Raw genomic sequence first — 19,743 nt, 5'->3', positions numbered from 1 at the left:
CACTTAAGCATTTCTGCAGTGCCACTGTAAAAGTTGCAGATGTGGAACTCCAGGCCTTAAGTGCACACTGAGTATTGCTGTGCATATGTAAGATGTCTGTGCCATAATGACAAAGTACACCTGAACATTGTAGATATTTAAATGGTGGCTTCTTTCTCCCACTCACCTTCCAGCTGATAAGAGGAACAGGAAAATATATTTGGATTAAGAGAATGTGTTGGTTATAGCCATCTTTCATTGATGTTTTTCCTTTCAGTTTTTGTATCCATCCAAATACAAAGGGTCCCTCTTTTTTTTTTGTTTTGTTTCCTTGGGATTTCCTGATTTACAAAATCATTTAATACTTAATGATGGAAACTTCAGAATGTCAATCCTTCTTCCTTGTGTCCACTTCCACAGAGCATAATATTGCAGTGTAGGTAACTGGCTTTTATCACAAGGCCTGTTCAGGGGTTCCAGACAGCAGGGACTGTCCCAGGCTGGTGTTCTCCAGGTGCCCACACAGCCCCTCTCTCACCCCTCCTGCTCAATAGGATAGGGGGAGAAACTAAGAAGAAAAAGTTTGCTGATTGAGGTAAAGATGGGGAGATCCCTTGCCAATTACCATCATGGGCAAAACAGTCACGAGTTAGGAAAAATTAATTTCTTGCCAATTAGTGAAATACATTTGGATAGTAAGAATGAAAGAGACTCTTTTTCACTTTTCCTCACTGATTGCAATAATTATATTGAATTACATAGAAGGGAGCAGATTTGGAGTCTGCTGATTGCATGAAACTGTAAGTTTTTGATACTCTTAATACCTTCTGCTATATCCAGTTGTGTTTTATGTCTCATATCAAGTATTGTTTCCAGTTGCCTTAGCATCCATTATGAGTATTCATTAATTAACTACTAAATTACAATGTCTTTTATGCTCATTTTATGAAAAGTTAAAAATCTCCCTTTTTAAAAAAGCTATTCTAATTTAATAACAACCCAGAAATTCAAATTGACCCTGGGCTAAGATGCAAAATCTGTATTCTTTCTGACAGATTTGATTTGTTATTGCAGAAACAGGACAAGAATAGAATCATGTACACCTGCCCCCCACCCAAATGCTTCTCTGATATTTTTTTTCCTTGATGGACCTAATTTCTTAATCTGAGCTTAAAAGAAAATGCAGTTTTTTGCTCATCTGTGTTTGTTTTTGTAGTTTTGTTTGTTTGTTTTTAATGATACATTTTAATAGAAAATCTTTTGTGTAGTTCCAAGTTTGAAAAGATTCTTGGAAGTTCTATAGACATAGAAAAATTGAATTTGCTGGCGGTATTTGTTTTAAATCTTCATAATGTGTGTTAGACACAGAGCTCTACATTATTATAGTGTTAGAGATCAACAGATTGTAGGAAAAAAACTCTTCATTTTGATTCAGGTCTGAAGCAAATATCTGACAGGTTTTATAGATGGAAGTTGTTCCTTTTGAGCTGTTCAAAAATTGATTTCATAATTGTAAGTAAAAGTGAGTATTTTTAATTGATAGGCACTGACCTAGGGCAGCTTAATATGATTCCCATGATGTTTGTTCCTAAATCTGGGGGTTTTTAAAAGAAAAACCTTATTGTCATGTTGGGAAGAAATGAAACTTCAAACTACTTTTACTGCTTATGTGAGATTAAAAACAAAACAAAACAAAATTCACACCAGAGCGAAAGACATTTGTTGCTATGAGATGCTGAAAGTCTTTGGGACGCCACAAATTATGGGCACAGGGGTAGGTAGAAAATAAATCTGACAGTGTCTCTCTCTTTTTATATTACCAAATGATCAGATATAATGCATTTTCCTGTTTGACCTCTTACACACTCCCTCCAATTTCGTCTCCCTTGCCTCTCCATTATCTGTGAATTTATTCCCATCCACATATCTTCTAATGAGAGAAATCTAATCATGGCCAGCATACAGCCTTGAATGTAAATAGGATATGGCCCATCATCTGGTGCTCTGGGAAGTAATTGTGGCCATCATTTCATCTATTTTTGTACGTGTGGTAGCTAAGCCAAAAAACCTACTGCTTTTGTTATTGGAGATGTAAAAACCAAAACCCAAACCAGAATCCAAACCAGTCCTTTGTTTTTCCTGAAAATATCTTATTTTTTTAACACTTTTTCCTTCCTAAAACATGGAGCAGAAAAAACATTGTATGAGAGACAGGAGTGGGAACGACCCCTCCCTTTTCTCCCCCTGCCCCAAATATTTCTTTATTGGTAATATTTTTTGCAGAATGCAAAATAACTGAAGAATGCTGAAGGAAAATTTCCACTCTGGAGGCCAAAAATTGTAATTTGATAGCTTCTATAAACTGATTTACCTCAGTACTATATTGTGGTAAAGTTGTCTATGTGTAAATATAAACAGATTTTTATAGATAATATTACAGTAGCTGTTAACAGTGTAGAGTGCATCTTATTGGTGAATCAAATTTGGGGACTTTGTCTTTAAAAGGCAGTTGGGCAGAGGACTGTAAAACATCAGCTCCAGTAAACACTTAAGGAACTGTTAGGCATAGTAGTCATCAGAGTAGAAATAACTTTTGGTTTTATTCCTCAGTTGAAACTTCAAATTTTAATGTTAAGCATTTTCCAGTTAGTGCTGTGACTTAATGCTTTTCTTGCAGTTTTAAATTGGTGTTTACAGTGGGTACTTGTGATATTATGGTTTAAAATAAAAGGTAAGCGAGGAAGAAATTGTCACCTAACCCAAATGTCATGGAGCACATTTTTCTGTCTAATTAGGGAGAAAGAAAAGCTGCTCCATACTCCTACTGTGTTGTTATCCTCCAAATGTGGTCCCAGAGCAGAGTTGCTCCAACATAACTTTTTTCCCCCGTGTTTAAAAGAACAGCTTTTCTTGCTGCTGTGAGATCACCAGCGAAATTCAGATGAGTGTCTGGCTTAGAAAAAACTTGGAGCCTGAGGCCTCAGAATCAAAGCTAAATTTGGGTTGTTCAGCACTTGCTAGTTCAGTGAATTTGTGAATAATCTGTCATGAAGGCTCATACCAATTCCCTGGCTTGGGAAGCTTCTGTCCTTTTCACTGTGCTTGTTGAAATAAGCCTCGTGCTGGGGAATAAAGGGGCTGCACTGCACCTGGAGGGGGTTTACTCTGTCTCTTACCTTCCATTGCCCCACATACTTGTCTTAATGGGGTTGAAGTCAGGCTGGATTTCAGAGACACCACAGAGATGAGCTGTTCTGGGGCACTACTGTTTGATAAAAAACACTGGGGAAGCCCTGTAATGCCAGGAGCCCTGGCCGGCTGGTCTGATGGCTCCCAAGGTGACACACACCTGCCCCTGGCCATGGTGCTGCTACACAGCCTGTGAAAACCAGCCTGGGTTGTGCCCTCTTGTATCCCAGATGTTAACATGGGAAACACCCAGTGTGCAGTGCTGGCAGGGAGGGAAACTTCCAAATCCTGCCAAGGTACTGATGGAAAGGGACACTGAACTAATCAGTCTGAAGTATTGCTTTGTAGGGTGGGGCTTCTCTGCCCCACCCTCTGGTCCCGTGGAGGTTTGTCCAGCATAGGCTGCTCTCACTCCCATCCTCGCTCTACAAGATTTGCCTCACAACAATATGTGTGCTTAATGTTAAAACCTGCTATCTTAGCAAAGTGGTCTCTTTTTCTGGGCTTAAACTCAAAAGAACATTTAGAAAATAACACTTTTTTGGGGAAAAAAAAAAGATTTTGCAAAGCACTAAAGGAGTGAAATCAAACCCAGCATCTTTCATGAAGTATCTGAGCTGGTAAATAAGAATTTCTAGAGCTTGGATATAAATTATGTTCCCTTTGTGTAACTGTTTTCAACAACACAGTTGGCAGAGAATTAACTTTAAATGAACTAACAAATTTTGTAGGATTTTTATGGTATGATTCTTTATTCCTTACCTAATTTTTGGCTTGGTATTCATTTGTTAATGAACTGGACTTCTTAAAACCTTCAGGTCTGAGGGATGTTTTAAGGCAAGCTCATTTACCCCCTTAAGGGAACAAGGAAAGGAATTTAATCTCTTAGTTTTCTTTCTCCCTGGGAGTAACTTTCCAGCCACTCTGGGCTTCACTCCCAGACTCCCTGCAGTTCCCTCCTCAGGGGATATGTTTGTCCTCGAGGCTCCTAAATGCAGTTAGCTAACATATGTTAAAATAATTGTGAAGACAAGACAGCCTGGTTTGGATTCATGTTAGCATCTCATGCTCGTCCCTGGACTTAATAAAAACAATTAATTTTAACTTGTTAACCTGAATTAAAACATGGGTTGCTTTGCCACTGCTTCTATTTAATTCTCAGTTTTGGTTGATTTCTGTTTCTACTCTAGAATACTGTTCTAGGATTGATGACTGATGACTCTAGGATTGATTGATGATTGTCTGAATTGATGACACACCTCCATTTAGATGGAGTGAGGAGATAGATTTGGACAACTCTAACCTATAGCACGGGATTTTAGGCCAAGAAAATATTCATGTTGGTAGTTGAGTCTATAGTGGACCATGCCAGTAAGCAGGCACAGTTACTAAGTGGTAGCCACCACCCTGTTCTCATAATCTTAGCCTGAAGATAAGTGGGTTTTGGGTTGTATTTTTACTGGCATGGCATAGTGGACCCCTTCACATATGCACCCAAGAGCAGATTGGTAAATAGGCTGTGTTAGGTGCCCAGTATAAGTTAATGACATCAGTAATGCCAATGCTTGAGTTGTCATTTTTTTAAACTGCTATTTTACTCAAATTATGAAATTTGTAAAGGAATCGAGACTGAGCTTAAAACCTTTTTTTCTTAGCTTTTAACATCTTCACAAAATTCTTCTTTTCGTTTTTGAAAGGAATTTAAAAATTGTACATAAAAGGGGTACGACTTTTGGTTTTTATTTTGTTACAGAAAGAAGATTAGAGTTAAATTGCCTTCCACCCTCTCAGCACAAATTCCATTCCTGTCTAGGTAATGCTTGGTTTAACCTTGAATTTTGGCTTATTATAGCACGGGATATTGCTTGAGATGCAAGAGGAAGTACTAAGCAGTCCATCTGCAAAGTGATCTTGCAGTAAACATTGAATGCCACAAGTTTTTGTTAAATTAAGCTTGGGGGTTTCTACATATTTTAGGAGCAAGCTGGCTTTTTAGCTGCCCTGCTTTCTCCACACTCTTAGTCCTGTGATTAAACCTTGGAGTTTTTTGGCTCTTTGGATTTGGATGTTGTTTTGGTAAAGCAAGTGACTGTCACAGTTACAAAACAGGTTACCAATAACAAGCTGTGTCCCCCTTGCTTCTTGCATGCAAGTCACTCTAATTTATAAATAGAACTGTACTGATAGACAGAACTTGGCCCTATCCTCTTGTCCTCTTATGCGAGTTATTTTGATTTAAAAATAGAACTGTCCTAGAACTGATATGTATCTACGAGGTTGTGAAAGTTCACTTCTAGACACCACCGTAACTAAGCAGCGAGTTACAGGGAGCAGTGTGTGTGTGCTCATCAATAATGGAAGGATTTTAAAGCACAGTTCTTCAAGGAGCTGTGTGATTGCAAAGAGTTACATATCCTCATGCTGGTCTGCTTACCAAACCCTACCAAAATGTACCTGTGCACTTCCACAAAGGAATAACTATTGTGAATGTTAGAAGGATGAAAACGTTTCTGTGAGCAAGGACCACTTAGAAAGTGGATTGTAACTGTAATTTGTAAATTATTGAACTGATGTGTTTGCTTATAGCAGTGTTGCAGTGCTTTTAAGCATATATTCTTTTTGAATGCCAATGCTTCGTTAGCATATTTTTAAGGTGATTCTGCATTGATATTTGCTCTTAGTTTCATTTGCTTTTTTTTTTTAATCTTTAAGCTCACTTCTAAAACTTTAAATCTGCCTTGATTTCTATGATTTCTTTAAAATATATATATTTAAATTTAAGTTTTGTGTTGTGGCAGCACTTTAATGTGCATAAGAGACTTGAATGTTTGAAAATCTTAATTTTTTTCAGTCACTCTTGTTTCACTTTTCTCCTTCCACTTCAGTTACCTTTGTCATTTAAATGCTCAGAGTTACACTGAGCACGCTAAAAGCCCGGGGATGGAAGAAGGTTAATCTGAATAATTCCCCCAGTACAATTTAGAGATGGACTGATGTCAGCAGTCGTTTGATAGCAGTGGTACTATCAAAGATAATTCGTGGGCTCTGCAGAAGAATAAAGTAGAAAGGCATGATTTGAAGAAGAAAAAATATTTCTTTTTCTAGAAGCCTTTTGTAAGAAATCTGTTGTGTATTTCTGTGAAGTACTCTTACATCTAGTACTTAGCTGCCTCTTCTGCCTCCTTACCTGCAGTATAAGAGGTTGGCAAATCTTTTCAGGTAAGGAGTAAATGAAAAAACAAGACCTCATAAAAGTGTCTAAATGTTGACAGATGAATGATTATTTCAAGTGGTAGAAGAGAGATTCATTACATTTCTTTTCAGCAGGGTTGCTATGGTTAGCTGAGCAATATGAGGGGAGAGGAGTGTGAGAGCTTTTCCTACCTCTCTGAGCATCTTGTGACTATAAAATTCTTCTATTGCTTATCTGGATTTTTCCTTCATGTTCTAAATATACCAGGGCTTGGGAGATTACTCATTTTTGTGAAAATGAGAGAGAAAACATGAAAAATTAAAGGGGTTCTGAACTAGGTAGCAGTGAAAGTATTGAACCATTGGTGCTCTGAGGTAGGGACAGGATGAGAAAACCTAATAAACCCAGTTTTCATCTCATGGGCTGGACTTAGAGGTACCCAGTAGATTAACCAAAGTTCAGTGGGAACGTGTGATATTCCTCCATGGGCATACCTGAGCTCAGGGATTGGTTTCAATGTATCAGTGTCTAACAGCCAGTAAGTTGCTCTGGAAAGAGGCTTTTTTTTTTTTTTCCTTTTCTTTTTTTATTCCTGAAGAAGCATGACTGTTGATGAACTTTTAATATAAAAAGTAATACAAAATTACTTCATATGCATACAATTAGCTAAGCATGCCATAAAATAGAGGCTTGCTTTTAGCTAGGCAGTTTAATGGATCCAGGCCTTAACTTGTTTTTACAAAACACAGTTAATTGGAATTGAACTTTATCTATTTGGACTTATTTCAGAAAACAATGTGTTGTCCAGGGGAATGAACACATAGCATAAAAATAGTCTTGAAGAGAGGAGGTTTGCTTTGCATGAGCATTAAGGATAGGCTGGTGTTTTGATAGTCTAAGCATTGTTTTACCCACTGTTAACCAGCAGAGAGCACTTTAGTTTGCAACATAACATCTATAAAAAGTGTGAAATTGGGAAAGGCTGGTGTGCTTTCTCATTCTCCAAGATGGCCATTAAAAACAAACTGCCTATGAAAATTAAATTCATGGGCTCGTGCATTATCAACAGCATTTGTGTGCTATACCAAAATACTGCTTAGAAGTACAAATTTAATCCTATGCCAGTGACTTAAGTGAAGATTCTAGGTAAATTTTACCAGTAGTGTTTTGATAGTGTTTATTTACACCCTGCACTGTATGAGAGACTCTTCCTCAGAATGCCAGCCTTACCAGGCTGATGTGGGGAATTATCTCCCTAGTTTGGAGCCCCAGGGCCGGGTGGTGCCAGTTTGTTTCCAGCTGGTGAGGATGGCGAGCACAGGGAATTGTTGCCAGCACACAGAAAACAGCTTCCGTGTGATGGTGCTGTTGTGGTTGCTCACTAAAATTCATTTGTAGGGACTGATCCAAGGAGAAGGCTTTGAGGCAAATAGCATTATGAATCAGTGCATTACATCTTCTTCTTTTCTTAGGCTGTGGTGTGCGTGTTGGTTGTCGTGAGTGAAATGCTGCTGAAATGAGGGTGGAGGGTGAGAATATCCGAAAAGAGGCGAGGCAGGAGGATCCTGATATGAACCTCACCCTCCCCCCAGAAATGCATCTATTAATTGGTGGTTTCCTGTTTAAAAACCCCCAACATACAAACAAAAAAAGCCAAACACCACTCCCCCATATCCCCCCCACAAAATAACAACAACAATACACCCTCTGCTTGTCACTTGCCACCTCTGATGTGACTGATTTCACCCCAAAAATGGGCTAATTAGTGTTTTGCTGTCTCAGGTCTGCAGTATGAGTACAGTGGATGGGGCTGTTGCATGATGTCTGCTACCTGTTCCACACTCTCACCTTCCCTGAGGGGGATCCTAAGGGTCACTGTAAGAATCTGTAGATGTACCTACAGAGGCACACAGCTTGAAACGAGGCAAGGATGTGATTCAGGCACATCTTGAATGACTGCTGTCATGGCTGTTGGTAACGTGTGGGTTGTGTGTAATGTCTTAATGGGTACAGAAGGGAGAAGGAATTACTGCTATGAAGTCTCTGACCTTCCCTGATTTATTTTCCATGAGACTTGTGGGGAAAGTAGCCAAAGCATTCTGTGGAGTAGGTCACAGCATGTGGAAACATGATCTGTGACTTGCTAGTCGTGCACATACATGAGGCACGTAACACTCCTGTGAGAGCTGCATGAGCAGGGACCGTGCAAATCCTGGCACAGAACAGGCGTACAAGGGAGGAGCGAGCTCGCACAGGCAGGAATAGTTGTAAATCTGTGTTTTGCTGAAATACTGTTGCTGCTTTTATGAGATGAATAATTAATATCACAAAGCTTACTGTTCCGAGTGGCAATTTTCAGGTCCCTCGGATGGGGATGTGGAGGTGTTGGAGGCATAAACATCTCATCTAGCAATTTCTTCAGCAGCGCGTTGTGCCTTTTATTGTTTGAATCTGCCTGGGAGTGGCTTTAAGATCCAGTAACCTGATCTTTTATCACTCTTGGAGGCTTCCTTTTCTGGTATGCCCTGATGCATTCAACACATGTCGGTATTGTACGCGACCGGCAGCCCGAGCGGTTCAGGCTCACTCTCTCTGTCTGTGAGAAACGGCAAATCATCTGCTGGTGAACGACTGTGAGACCTGTCGGTGTCTGCAGCTCATTTCTGCGTGGCTCATCAACTCCATTTAAGAGCCTGGAAGCGCTGTGGATGACCGCGCTAGAAAGCATTGCCAAGATCTTATCTTGGGAGTAAAGACTGGTGAAGAATGAGAGAGGAAAACGGCTTCTCTTTTCTTTAGAGGGATCTGACTGATGTGAGAACACCCGGGTCCTCACTGGGGAAAACTGAGCAAGGCTATGAGCGATTCCCGGCTGTGCAGGAGGAGCAGAGCCTGCCTTTACACAGCAGTTATTCTGTTACTTGTCTGAGAAGCGTCAGCAGATGGACTTTGGTTTCAGTGCTGTGAATACTCGCAGTGGCTTTGCATGTTGGAATACAAGCATTGATCTCTTTTATTCCCCCTCCCCTGTATATTTACCTGCTGAAAAATGAGTGAGGAAGCAAAGGAGAAAAATGCTAAACCAGCTCACAGGAAAAAGAAAGGAAAAAAGGTAACTCCCTGTACAGACAGTCATGCTGTAATGCTGGTTTTGAGTCATTTTGTGTTGGAACTGTTTGCTTCTGGGTGTGGAGGGGGCTTTGGTTTGATAATTTCTTTAAAATAGGGGTGCTGGTAGAATCAGGATGATTTTGTTTATGCTAGATGCTGATGGGTGTGTTCCCTGCTGGAATCAGTATTGCCATTGCAACTCGGTTGTTTTGCATTATTTCAATATTCCATTGTTTAAATATGTGTTAGCCATGGAATTTCAACGCTCTTATAGTTTTCCTAGGTTATTCCAAACACTGGATTACAAGTAAACAGGTATCTGAATGAAGCCTTTTTTAAAGGAGAGACTGATAATCAACATGTGCTCATGTAAATGAATATTATGGACTTGGTTAAGAAAAGCAAGTTTACAATAAGCCTTTATCTTGTAAAAACGATGGGTTTTGCTGTATGTCACTTGGATCAGTTTTATATATTTTTGGGACTCAGAAATATTGTGGTTAAATTAAATTCCGGAATGAAATTCCGATTTCAGTGGCACTAATTTATGTTATGGCGTAAGCCTTTTGCCTGAAACTACTTAAGAAGGCAAATTTTATTATTACCTTCTATGTTGCTGGTTTTTGCTTTCCTGATATCCATGTAATTTCCCCCTCCCACTTGGAAATGGATGATTTTCATGTGTTTACACTCAAGAAACAGATTGTTAAATCTAGGAAGTGCACTTCTTCAGCTTTTTCTAACTTGTTTTAAGTTATTAACTCAGTATATTATTTTACAATGTGAATTTCCTTGAGTATTGTAGAAAAAGACTTCTGAAATATTTATCATTGTTGCAGAGAATATATTCAGACTCCCACCCTTTATTTTCTGAGCATGTGTTTGCCTTCCTACCATATGAAGGTGTATGACAGCATCATACTTAATCCATTTCCCTGGTGAAGGATTCAGTAAAGATTGTTGAAAAAGCAAATTAAACCACATTGGCCTTTCTATTCTCCCAAAATTGCAAAGAGCAGCTTTGGGAGGAAGCATGGAAAAATATAATTGAAATCACTTTTAATGGTAAATTAGGGTACCTTTCTGACACACAAAATGTTTCTGTCTGGCATGATAGGTTGCCTCAGGACTAGAAGATAAATCTACAACTAAATTCTGGGGTGGCTTTTAAATTTTGACTGTTAATGTTTTTACTGTGTTATACACATTGTTTTTAAGCTGTCCAGCCATTTAGCTATAGTTATATAGCACATGCCACTGTTTAGGGTTTAAGCTCATATAGATCCATGTCTTCTAGAGGACCAACCCAACAGCCAACAAGACAGAGCAGCTGAGGGGATTGAGGATTAAGCAAACTTTGGAACCTCAGCTGCTATTCCAGCAATGGCTGGTGATGGTCTGTCTGCATCTTCACCTACTCAAGGTGATACTCTCTGTGGGCAGGAGGCCACGGCTACCCTGTCCAAATCCACCCTCTGTTGTCTGGAGCAGTGTCCCTGTCTCGGGGGAGGCGGGTGGAGGAAGCAGTTGGACACGTTTACCTCTGTGAGCACGGGAGGCCAAGGGCACCGCGCTCAGCCGATGTCTCGCGAGGCGATGGCAAGGTCTGCTCCTCCTGTGCCTCGAGCCTTGGCCACACGAGCTGCAGGCAGCACCAGGGTGTGACTGCAAACCTTAAAGCTTCAATATGGAGGGGCTACAGCTTCCTAAGCCTGCATGAAGCGGCGTTTCACTGCTCCCTCTGATTTTTTCCTCGTGCTGTTGGAATTGTTGAGGCTGCTGGGATGTGCAGGCAGAAGCGTGTCCCTCATGACTAGTGCACATTAAGGCTGTTTATGTGTCGGTGTCAAACACAGACTTGGCCCAGGATGTCCCAATGGAAAGGGACATCTTCTATTTAAACCCATAGCAATTATTTTTTTTCTGTTCTTGGTAGAATTATACCCTTCTTTTCACAGTTTGTTGTGGCAAGGTTTTAAATTTATTCTTTTGATTCAGAAGATGAGTCCCTGAATGGCTGATAAAGATGTATTTGGAAAGCATTACTGAGTTAACTAAGAAGCATTAGATAAACAAATGGTGTTTGGGTGTAAACTCTTGAGCCAGGTGAAAACTTACTTGGGTCTGGGATTCCAGCGAGTTATGCCACCTGTCCATCCTAAAAGTAGGTGTCTTGAAATGGGTATTTCCATGACTGCCTTCCTGTTCTCTTTAGATACTTCCTTTCTTGGCAGCTGTGCTTTCTCCATATTTAGCCTTTCCCAAGCCTTCTGTCTCATTTATCTCTAGAGCTGAGTGGTGGCAAGTCTTCCTTCTGCTCTTTGACTACTGGGGTGCTCGTTCCCATTCCCTTTTCATCAACTCTTGGTTTTCCTGTTCTTGCACAATTTCTGAAATAAAGGTGCAGGAGGGCAGCAAGGAAAAGGTCACACAGTTTGCTACAGGAAAACCACAATCAGAGGTGTGTGTTCTGATTTTCCAGAGCTGTATGATTAGGGTGTACCTCAAAAATAAGCCTTAACCTTGGCAAACAGGGCCTTAATTTTGAGCATAAAGACATGCAATAACTGTGAATTTGGAACAGATTGGCCAAAGGAGTAGACTTTCAGCAAATCCACTGGAAATATCAGTCTTGGTGGAGAGGATAAAGATAAGAAACAAACAAGGAAGTGTCACTGAGATTTGTTTTGAAGGATGGACAATTTAGATGAAAGGAGAACAACACTGTGCTTTAGCAGTGTGGTATTCCATGGGGATACAGCTTTCAAAGGATGATGAAGGTATCGCATCAATATTTATTGCTGAGGCTACACTGAACAGGATTAGCTCTGATGGAACAGAAAGCCTAATTAGTTTCTCTGTTGCATCCTTCAGGGTTCCTCCCTAACAGCAGCTTGTACCTCTTGCATTTGAGCTTCAGTTGTCCTGCAATTTCCAGGCGTACTTTTACAGAGTCGGTGTTTTGAAACTGTCAGGTTGAATCCCAAGGTGTTATAGAGTGGCTTTATCTTGTATGTTTGTGTCATCACTTTTCAGTAAATTTTGGAATATCAATTACAGAAGAGCATTGAACTCAGCTGTCACTAGAGGTGTAAGATGTGTTTTGGTTTTTAAGAAAAGAGAAGTATTCTTTCCTCTCTGCCTTCAAGCTGCTAGAATGAAATTAGTCATGAACATTCTTGTGGTCCTCTGGAGTTTTAAATTATAATCAGAAGTGCAGGAGTAAGAAATAAATTAGATGAGCTCAGAACTTCAGTAGTAGTAAGGTTCTTTTCCATTTAGTTTTATGGTTATTTGCTGGGCACCAGTCACTTCTGAGTAGTGGGAAATTTCACATTAAACTCCCATAACAGAAGCTTTGTTAGAAATGCATATTTTTGGTTTTGGGGAATCTTTTGTTCCCTTTTTTCCATGCCTCCTCCAAGATCTTTAGACAGCCTGCACAATTACTGTTGCTGGTGTGTATGTATACTGTAAGTCAGTGTATGTATGGTGTAAATCAATAGTGGAAACTCCTAACAGAAATGTGTAAAAAGAGTATTCTTAAAAGTACACAGGAGAGAGTTCATGCTGAATTCTTAATGTGATTCTAATTCATTTATTAATTCACCTGTCTGCCTTGCTTAGTTGATCATTGTAGCATGATTTCAGCATTGTGTTCCATTGCTTCGTATCAAATATGAACATGCTGTGCAGGGAAGAGTGAGCTGCTTATACAGCAGGTTGAAAAATCAGTATTTGGGGTCAGAATGCTTAGAGCAGCCAGCTTTGTTTTTTGGACTAATAGACAATTTAGCTCAATCCACTTTTCTTGAGCCAATACTCTGGGCTCACTGCACTGGGAACACACTTTGCAGTCTCTGCCAGGGACATTTACTCTGTCGTAAGTCCAAGGTTTGACTCAGCAGCATTAGTGGCTGCCTCCAGAGGGGACTCTTCCGTTGTGGCACACTGTTGGAAAGCTGGTCAGCACTGTGTCTTTGGGATGAGAAATTTCAGGGGGTGGAAATGTCAATTTGTGTGGGGGTAGGTGCTGAGAGATCAGAGGTTCTTGGGTGTGATGAGCCATTCCCCACTGCAGTATCAGGAGTGGTCTGGAAGAAGAGATGTCCATGACTCTGGTGGAACCAGATTTAAAAGCAAAGCCTGTCCCTCCTGAAATAACATCACTGATTTCAGTGAAGCCAAGAGCAGGGGGCCTGAGCTCTTGGCATTTCGTCTTCATCTTGTCAAATGATTCATCTACGTGTCAGTGATGACAGTGGGTCTTCTGGTGCTCATAACTTGGCACCTGTGAAGACCAGCTTTTGTCCTGACAAGATGAGCAGTGGTGTTCTGTTTCTGAGATTCATGGTGGTACTGCACTTCCCTCAAAGCTGTCTTTTACCACTAGATTTACTGATGTGGTTGCTTCAGTTCTCATGCACATTATGGTTGTTGGGGGAGAATATTCACTACTGTTTGCTCCCAGTGGAGAAGTAGTCATTGCTAATGGTAACGTTCATGGTAGGCTTTTCTAAATGGTTTTGTAGCTTTTAATTTATTAATAAAATTAAGTTAGTACTTGGAGTGTAAATTGATTTCTAAACTTGGTTTGTTCCTGACAAGCTGAGAAATAAAAATCTGCTTAGATTTGTGAAACAAAATGCAAATAGACTCTATGACAAAACTGTACCTCCTCTTGTCTTGGTAAATAAGATTTACACTGTGTTGTTAATTTCAAGTTTCTTTGGGTGAGAAATGGTTCTTATAGATTTAAATTTGACTGTGTGGTGATGATCTTAATCCTTAATATGTCAATACATCCTATGCTGAAAATTGAATTTGGAGCACGATAAACAGATTTGGGTTGGCCTTCCTTGCAAATTCTACTTGTTCAGCTTTAGCATCCATTTTATTGATGTGACAGATTCTTAACCTCACATTTTCAGCAGATGTATTAATGAGAAACCAAAGCACAGAAAGACCCTGCAACTTCTGGAAGATACTCCTCATTTGCATGTCCACATAGTAAATGCCCAAGAACAGTAGAAGGGAGTGGTTTTCAATCATTATGACTGTTTCTAACTTGTTTTCTAAAACTTCAGGCTTTAAGATAGTTTTTCTTTGAATCAAACACATTTACATATTCTTGTTATCTTAATTTTCTTAATTGGCACAGAAAACTTAAAATGTATTGATTCCTGTCACCTTGACTGGAATCAATTTGGTACCTAGTGATTCTTTTTGTTTTCCTTTTATCAGACTGGAATCAAATAAAGCATATGTAATGGAAAATTAAGCATCTTATTGTTTTTAAAGTACACATTTCAAATGTTCATTTTCCCTAGGAGAAAATACTATAATTGACATTATCCAGCTTCAGTAGTATTAGTCATCAACTCTTAGCCCCTAGGTATATATGGTTCAGAAATCGTAAGTAGATGTTATTGTTACAGTCTATGTGAAATAAAACAGCATTGGTGTCTTATGTTACAGAATTTTTAACATAATTCACTGTGGATAAGTGACAGAACTTTTAACCTGAGTGACAGTTTTTCCATCTTGGTGCTCAATTACCACTCTTGCTGAACAAACAATGGGTTTTTTAACATGCCTTTTCTTTTAACAGAGAAATCCTGCAGGTAATGGGAGAATATGAAATCTGAGATTATTGGATTCTGTGACATAAGTTCATCCTACAGCTTTGAGATTTTTCCAGAAAGTTCATGTGTGAATAGTTTTATTATCTTTCTGATGGGTAGCTCTCAAAAGTAGAAGTACAAATGTGAATAATCTCCCCCTTGCTTCAATGAGCCATGTTCCCAGCTGCTCTAGGACCAGTCATTTCCCATGTTGCCTTCATTCTGAGGACTGTGCTGCCTTCTGGGTTTTGTGTTTGTTTGTTTGTTTGTTTTTAATTTCTTTTTCAGTATCTCCTTACTGGCTTTCTGAGCTGCTGCTTTCCTTGAATGACCTTACCACTGGATGTCCTCCATCAGGAAGTTTATGGCCTTGAGTCTGGTTGTGGGTTGGATCCTCTGTTCTCTCAACACTTTCTTCACGTTGCACTGGTCACGTTACAGTGGGTTTCGATCTCCAGAACAGAACCTGTGTGTTTTCACTCCTTTTATCACCCAAAGGACTGAGGCCCCTCATAAGGTCCATTTCCTTAGTGGCCTTTGCTGGGTGCATTGGGCAGTTTTCCAGCATGACTTGCATGTGGGTCCTTGCTGGTGCCTGGTGGCTCAGCTGGAGGACTTCCAGTGTCTCCTGCTCCATGAGCTGGGCACTTACTGTCCAGGTCAGGTTGTCTCCTTTTGCAGTAAATTGGTTTACGTACAATTAGCTTACAGTTAAATTTGATTATAGAAAGTGGACATGAGCTGCAAGAGACACAGTGGATCAGCTTCTGATAAATCCTGCAGTTTTGCAGTAATCAATGAGACAGGAACCAATTGAAAAGTTTCTGTAACAGTCTTGTTTTTAAACCACTGTGTAAACTTCAACTTGCTCCAACTTATTTTGGATCACATGGAGACCTTTTTCAGGTTCCACAGAACCCAAAAGGTCTCTGTTTTAGTCTTTGGGATTTCCTTTTTCCAAACCCTGTGACTGATGCAACTACAGAATTCAGTAGGTGTTAGTGCCTAGGTAGGTCTGGTAGGTGTTAAAATGCTTATCACATTTATATAATGATTATATCTTACATTAAAAACACTTTGATCAATCTGTCAATCACAGTTTGAGAAAACTAAATGCATCTGGGCATCCCCCATTTGACTTCCAAAGAGCCTGTATATCTGCATAACCCTCACTGGGCATGAGCTTGTTCCTGAGTCTCTTTACCTCATTTCCAGCTTGTGGAGATGGGGGTAGAACCTGCAGCTTTCCTTTCACCTCTGGCTGACTCCAGGCAGAGTAGGGAATGGTGCTTTGCAAGAGTTTCAGGGTGTAGACAGAGCCAACACCCTGCTAGGAGGGAACTGTCTCCATCTCGTATTTCTGTGGAAAGTACCAAGGTATCTAAGCAGGGAAGGGATAATTACAGAAGGAGGCAATTTAGGAATTTAAGCTGAAAAAATAAATGTTTCTGACGCTCCTCATTAATTTCAAATGCCAGGATACCATACCTAGCTGTTGGATCTTCCACTTCTCAAACAGGTTTTAAATCTCAATGCTGTATACAGGCATTTTATTAAATTGGTGCTAGGTCCTTATTTCAAGTGATGAAGCTTTTGGTATCTGATCAAACCAAAATTATAATGAATTCTCCTTATCACCCTTCTAAACACTTCAGATTTTGAGGTTGGAATATGGGCAATAGTTATAAATTTTTACAGCAACAATAGTAATTGCCACATTGCCTCCAAGTTATTTTCTAACTTGCTAATGGAGGAGCAGGTTGCTGCATTCCATTAACTGCCAAGTGCTTTGTCCAGTCAGTTGAAAGTTTGCTGAATAAATGAAAACAGGCATGAACTTTTCTATCCTTTCGTTCCCAAAGTAGCATGGGGCAAACCTGGCCTTTGTCCCTTGGCATTGAAGAAGAAGAATGAACCGTCGAGACAGGGAAAAAACACACATGGAATATTTTGTTTAGCATTTCTTTGTAATGTGATACACACAATGTCTTACTATGTCTAAATTAAATGCATAGCTCAGTATATTTAAGACTCTTAGTGTTACCATCACAGACTTATTTCAGGTTTGTGCTCACAGGAGATTGCATATGCTGAGAATTCTCTGTAGCGCATTAGCAGTTTGTGAATGTAAACAAGGATTGATTTGTCTGAATAATTATTTTTTTATATAGCATGATTATATTGAGAACAGGAATACTATAAAGCAATGTGATGCTTCATGGTCACCATTATATGGTTTTGTTTAAAACTCCTATTTATGGGAATGATAATTTTTTGATTAATAATGGCTATATAACCATTATATATTGCTTTTGTGTGTGTGGCCTTCTAGTTTGGTGTAGGCTTATCCATGTCAAACAAACAGATCACTGCAAGCTGTGTTCCTCCTCTTGTCTTTTTGGACATGTCACTTATTGAATAATTTGTAGTGAACAATTCTATCAATCTTGTTCTTTTCCTAATGAAATAATATGAAAACTGAAAGTTAAAAAGAACATCAGCAGTTTTGCTGTGCTACTTGGTATTTGTGTAATTTTGTAATTTTCCCTAGTAGTGTTTTTCAGGAGATCCTCTTAGCCAAGGAGTGGTTGATGCTTTCAACCAAGGTCACACTTCTTTTTGTCAGTGTCTAAACTAGAAAGCAGGAATATTTCTGAAAAGCTCTTGAGCATATATGGACTTCACAGTATTAATAAGACCTGGTTAATCTGAATGATTCTAGTGTACTTGGGAGTTTTTAATTATCTTGGAATTTGCATCAGGGGAGCGAATGGGAAAAATCTGTGAAAGGAGGGAGGTGGTGGAGGAAGTGGAACTATGGCCCCTCCATGGTGGCATTTCCTTGGGCAGGAGCAGGGACAGGGCACTCACCCTCCTCTGCTCATTTCCAGCTTCTTCCTGCTGGGTACCTTTGGCTGGGGCAGTGCCTGGGCTTGTTTGCCTGTTAAAAGGTATGGATACACTGGTCTTGCAGCCTGTGAGAATAAATGATGTTTACTCTAAAACAAGAGGCGCTGTAAGTGGTGAGAATCAGATTTATCCTGATGGAGATGGCCATCTTCAGGCAAAGTCTCAGCTGGGTGTGAAGGGTGTAAATGCAGAATATGCAGCCCTGAGGCAGAGTGCTGGGGGATGCACATCTACTCTCATCAGATGGGGCTGATGCTGTGCAAGTGATGCAGAGGGCTCTCTTCCCCTTTTCCCTGCTCCCCTAAACAGACCTGTAATTTCATTTACATTAATTACTGTTGTGTGTGCTTGCTTGGGAGGCAGTATCACTACTAATTAGTAATTAATATTTGCAGTAGAATGCCAGTGAGGAGTTATCACGGGGGAAAGCCTTAGCAAATAGAGCAGTGTCACTTGGAATGGTTTTCCAGCTGAAAATTTATTAAAAAAGATGGTCTGTGTAACTCTGGCAGCTGGTTCCACTCACATTCCATTGACTCTGAAGGACACATCCCTTTATTACAGAAAAACCTAAATAGGAGGATGTCAGTCCACCCTGACTGGTGGTGGGATCCAGCTATTTCAGTCATCCAGGCACCACAAATTTAAGCCTGTTTGGTACAAAGTGGTTTCTCACATCAATTTTCTTATCTAAATTCAGTTTTCAAACAAGCTTTATTTAGAACATTTCATGCTCTTCACATGTGTTCAGGATGTAAATCTTGTAGTGCTCCTTCAAAAGAATGAATGAACTGATGAGCACAAGTGACAATGGAAGCAATTGACCTCTTTCCTGTCTTTAATACCTGTGCTGCACTTTGTCCCTGCTTCTTAGAGCCCCTTTCTCACCAATTATATACAATGCCCTGGAGTTTCCTTGCCACCTTGTAAGAAACAGTTTTCTGTCATTAGGAACATCAGCTGAAATAGTTCTGGAAGGTAAAAATAGGAGGAAGTATTTCTTAGGCAGGTGAAATGAGTAAGGAGCTTTGTTTTTATAGACAGAAGAGTCATTCTATCGTACGTGATTCAGACCCAGCTGAAAATGAAGTTTTATATTATTTTATAATGCATCCATGGAGCATATAAGGATGTGTTGGCCTTCTTTTAAAGAAAGAACTATTATGAGGATGAGTGCAGTGACAGTTCAAAGTTACAAAACCCAGACAGCTAATGTGGATAACGAGGAAGATATGGATCTGAGTCAAAATATAGTTGGGGTTAGGTGATTCAAGCCTGCTTATTCTCTTGATATTTTAACAGGAAGATAAAAGGTAGTTCAAGGGTGATTCTTACTGTGGTAATATTGTAATCACCTAGTAGCAAACTATTTGAGAGAAAAGGTTTCCAAGCACCTATAGCAAATTGTGTTAAATATGTTTTATATGGGTTTATATGGTTTATATGGTTTTCACAGTCTTGTTCTTAAAGTAGATTTCAGCAGCCATCTTTTTTTTAGATATACAGTATGAGAAAAATACTTTAAAAATGTGAAAATTACAAGGAATTTTAAAAAATGTACAGATTTTATTATGGAGCCTCATACTGACTAATGCAATAAATTTAGCAGCTTAGTAATTCAGTAAATGAACATATTTGAAGATCAACTGCTGGCAATTAAAATAAAACCAGAGAATGTCTGTTCATCCACAGGTATTGATGAAACTATACAGAATAATGAAGTATTGTATTTGCAGT

The 19,743-nt window shown here is 39.5% G+C and overlaps 2 protein-coding genes across 2 annotated transcripts in view; both read left to right on the top strand.

Annotated features, from left to right (window-relative positions):
• TMEM26 (transmembrane protein 26) overlaps positions 1–19,743 on the top strand; it is a 386,732-nt gene that overhangs the window by 252,796 nt on the left and 114,193 nt on the right. The gene's annotated exons all lie outside the window — the stretch shown is intronic.
• Positions 8,600–19,743, top strand: part of ANK3 (ankyrin 3) — a 304,909-nt gene continuing 293,765 nt past the window's right edge. The window contains exon 1 of the mRNA XM_050340355.1: positions 8,600–9,473. Within this exon, the coding sequence (XP_050196312.1) occupies positions 9,411–9,473 (63 nt within the window). The 5' untranslated portion in view covers positions 8,600–9,410. The remainder of the gene's footprint in view (positions 9,474–19,743) is intronic.

The sequence above is a fragment of the Myiozetetes cayanensis genome, unplaced genomic scaffold (genome assembly GCF_022539395.1).
Source record: "Myiozetetes cayanensis isolate MyiCay16 unplaced genomic scaffold, myiCay2020 scf10, whole genome shotgun sequence".
NCBI lineage: Eukaryota > Metazoa > Chordata > Aves > Passeriformes > Tyrannidae > Myiozetetes > Myiozetetes cayanensis.
Note: the sequence above shows the minus strand (reverse complement) of the source record. Positions and strands in the feature narration are given on the sequence as shown.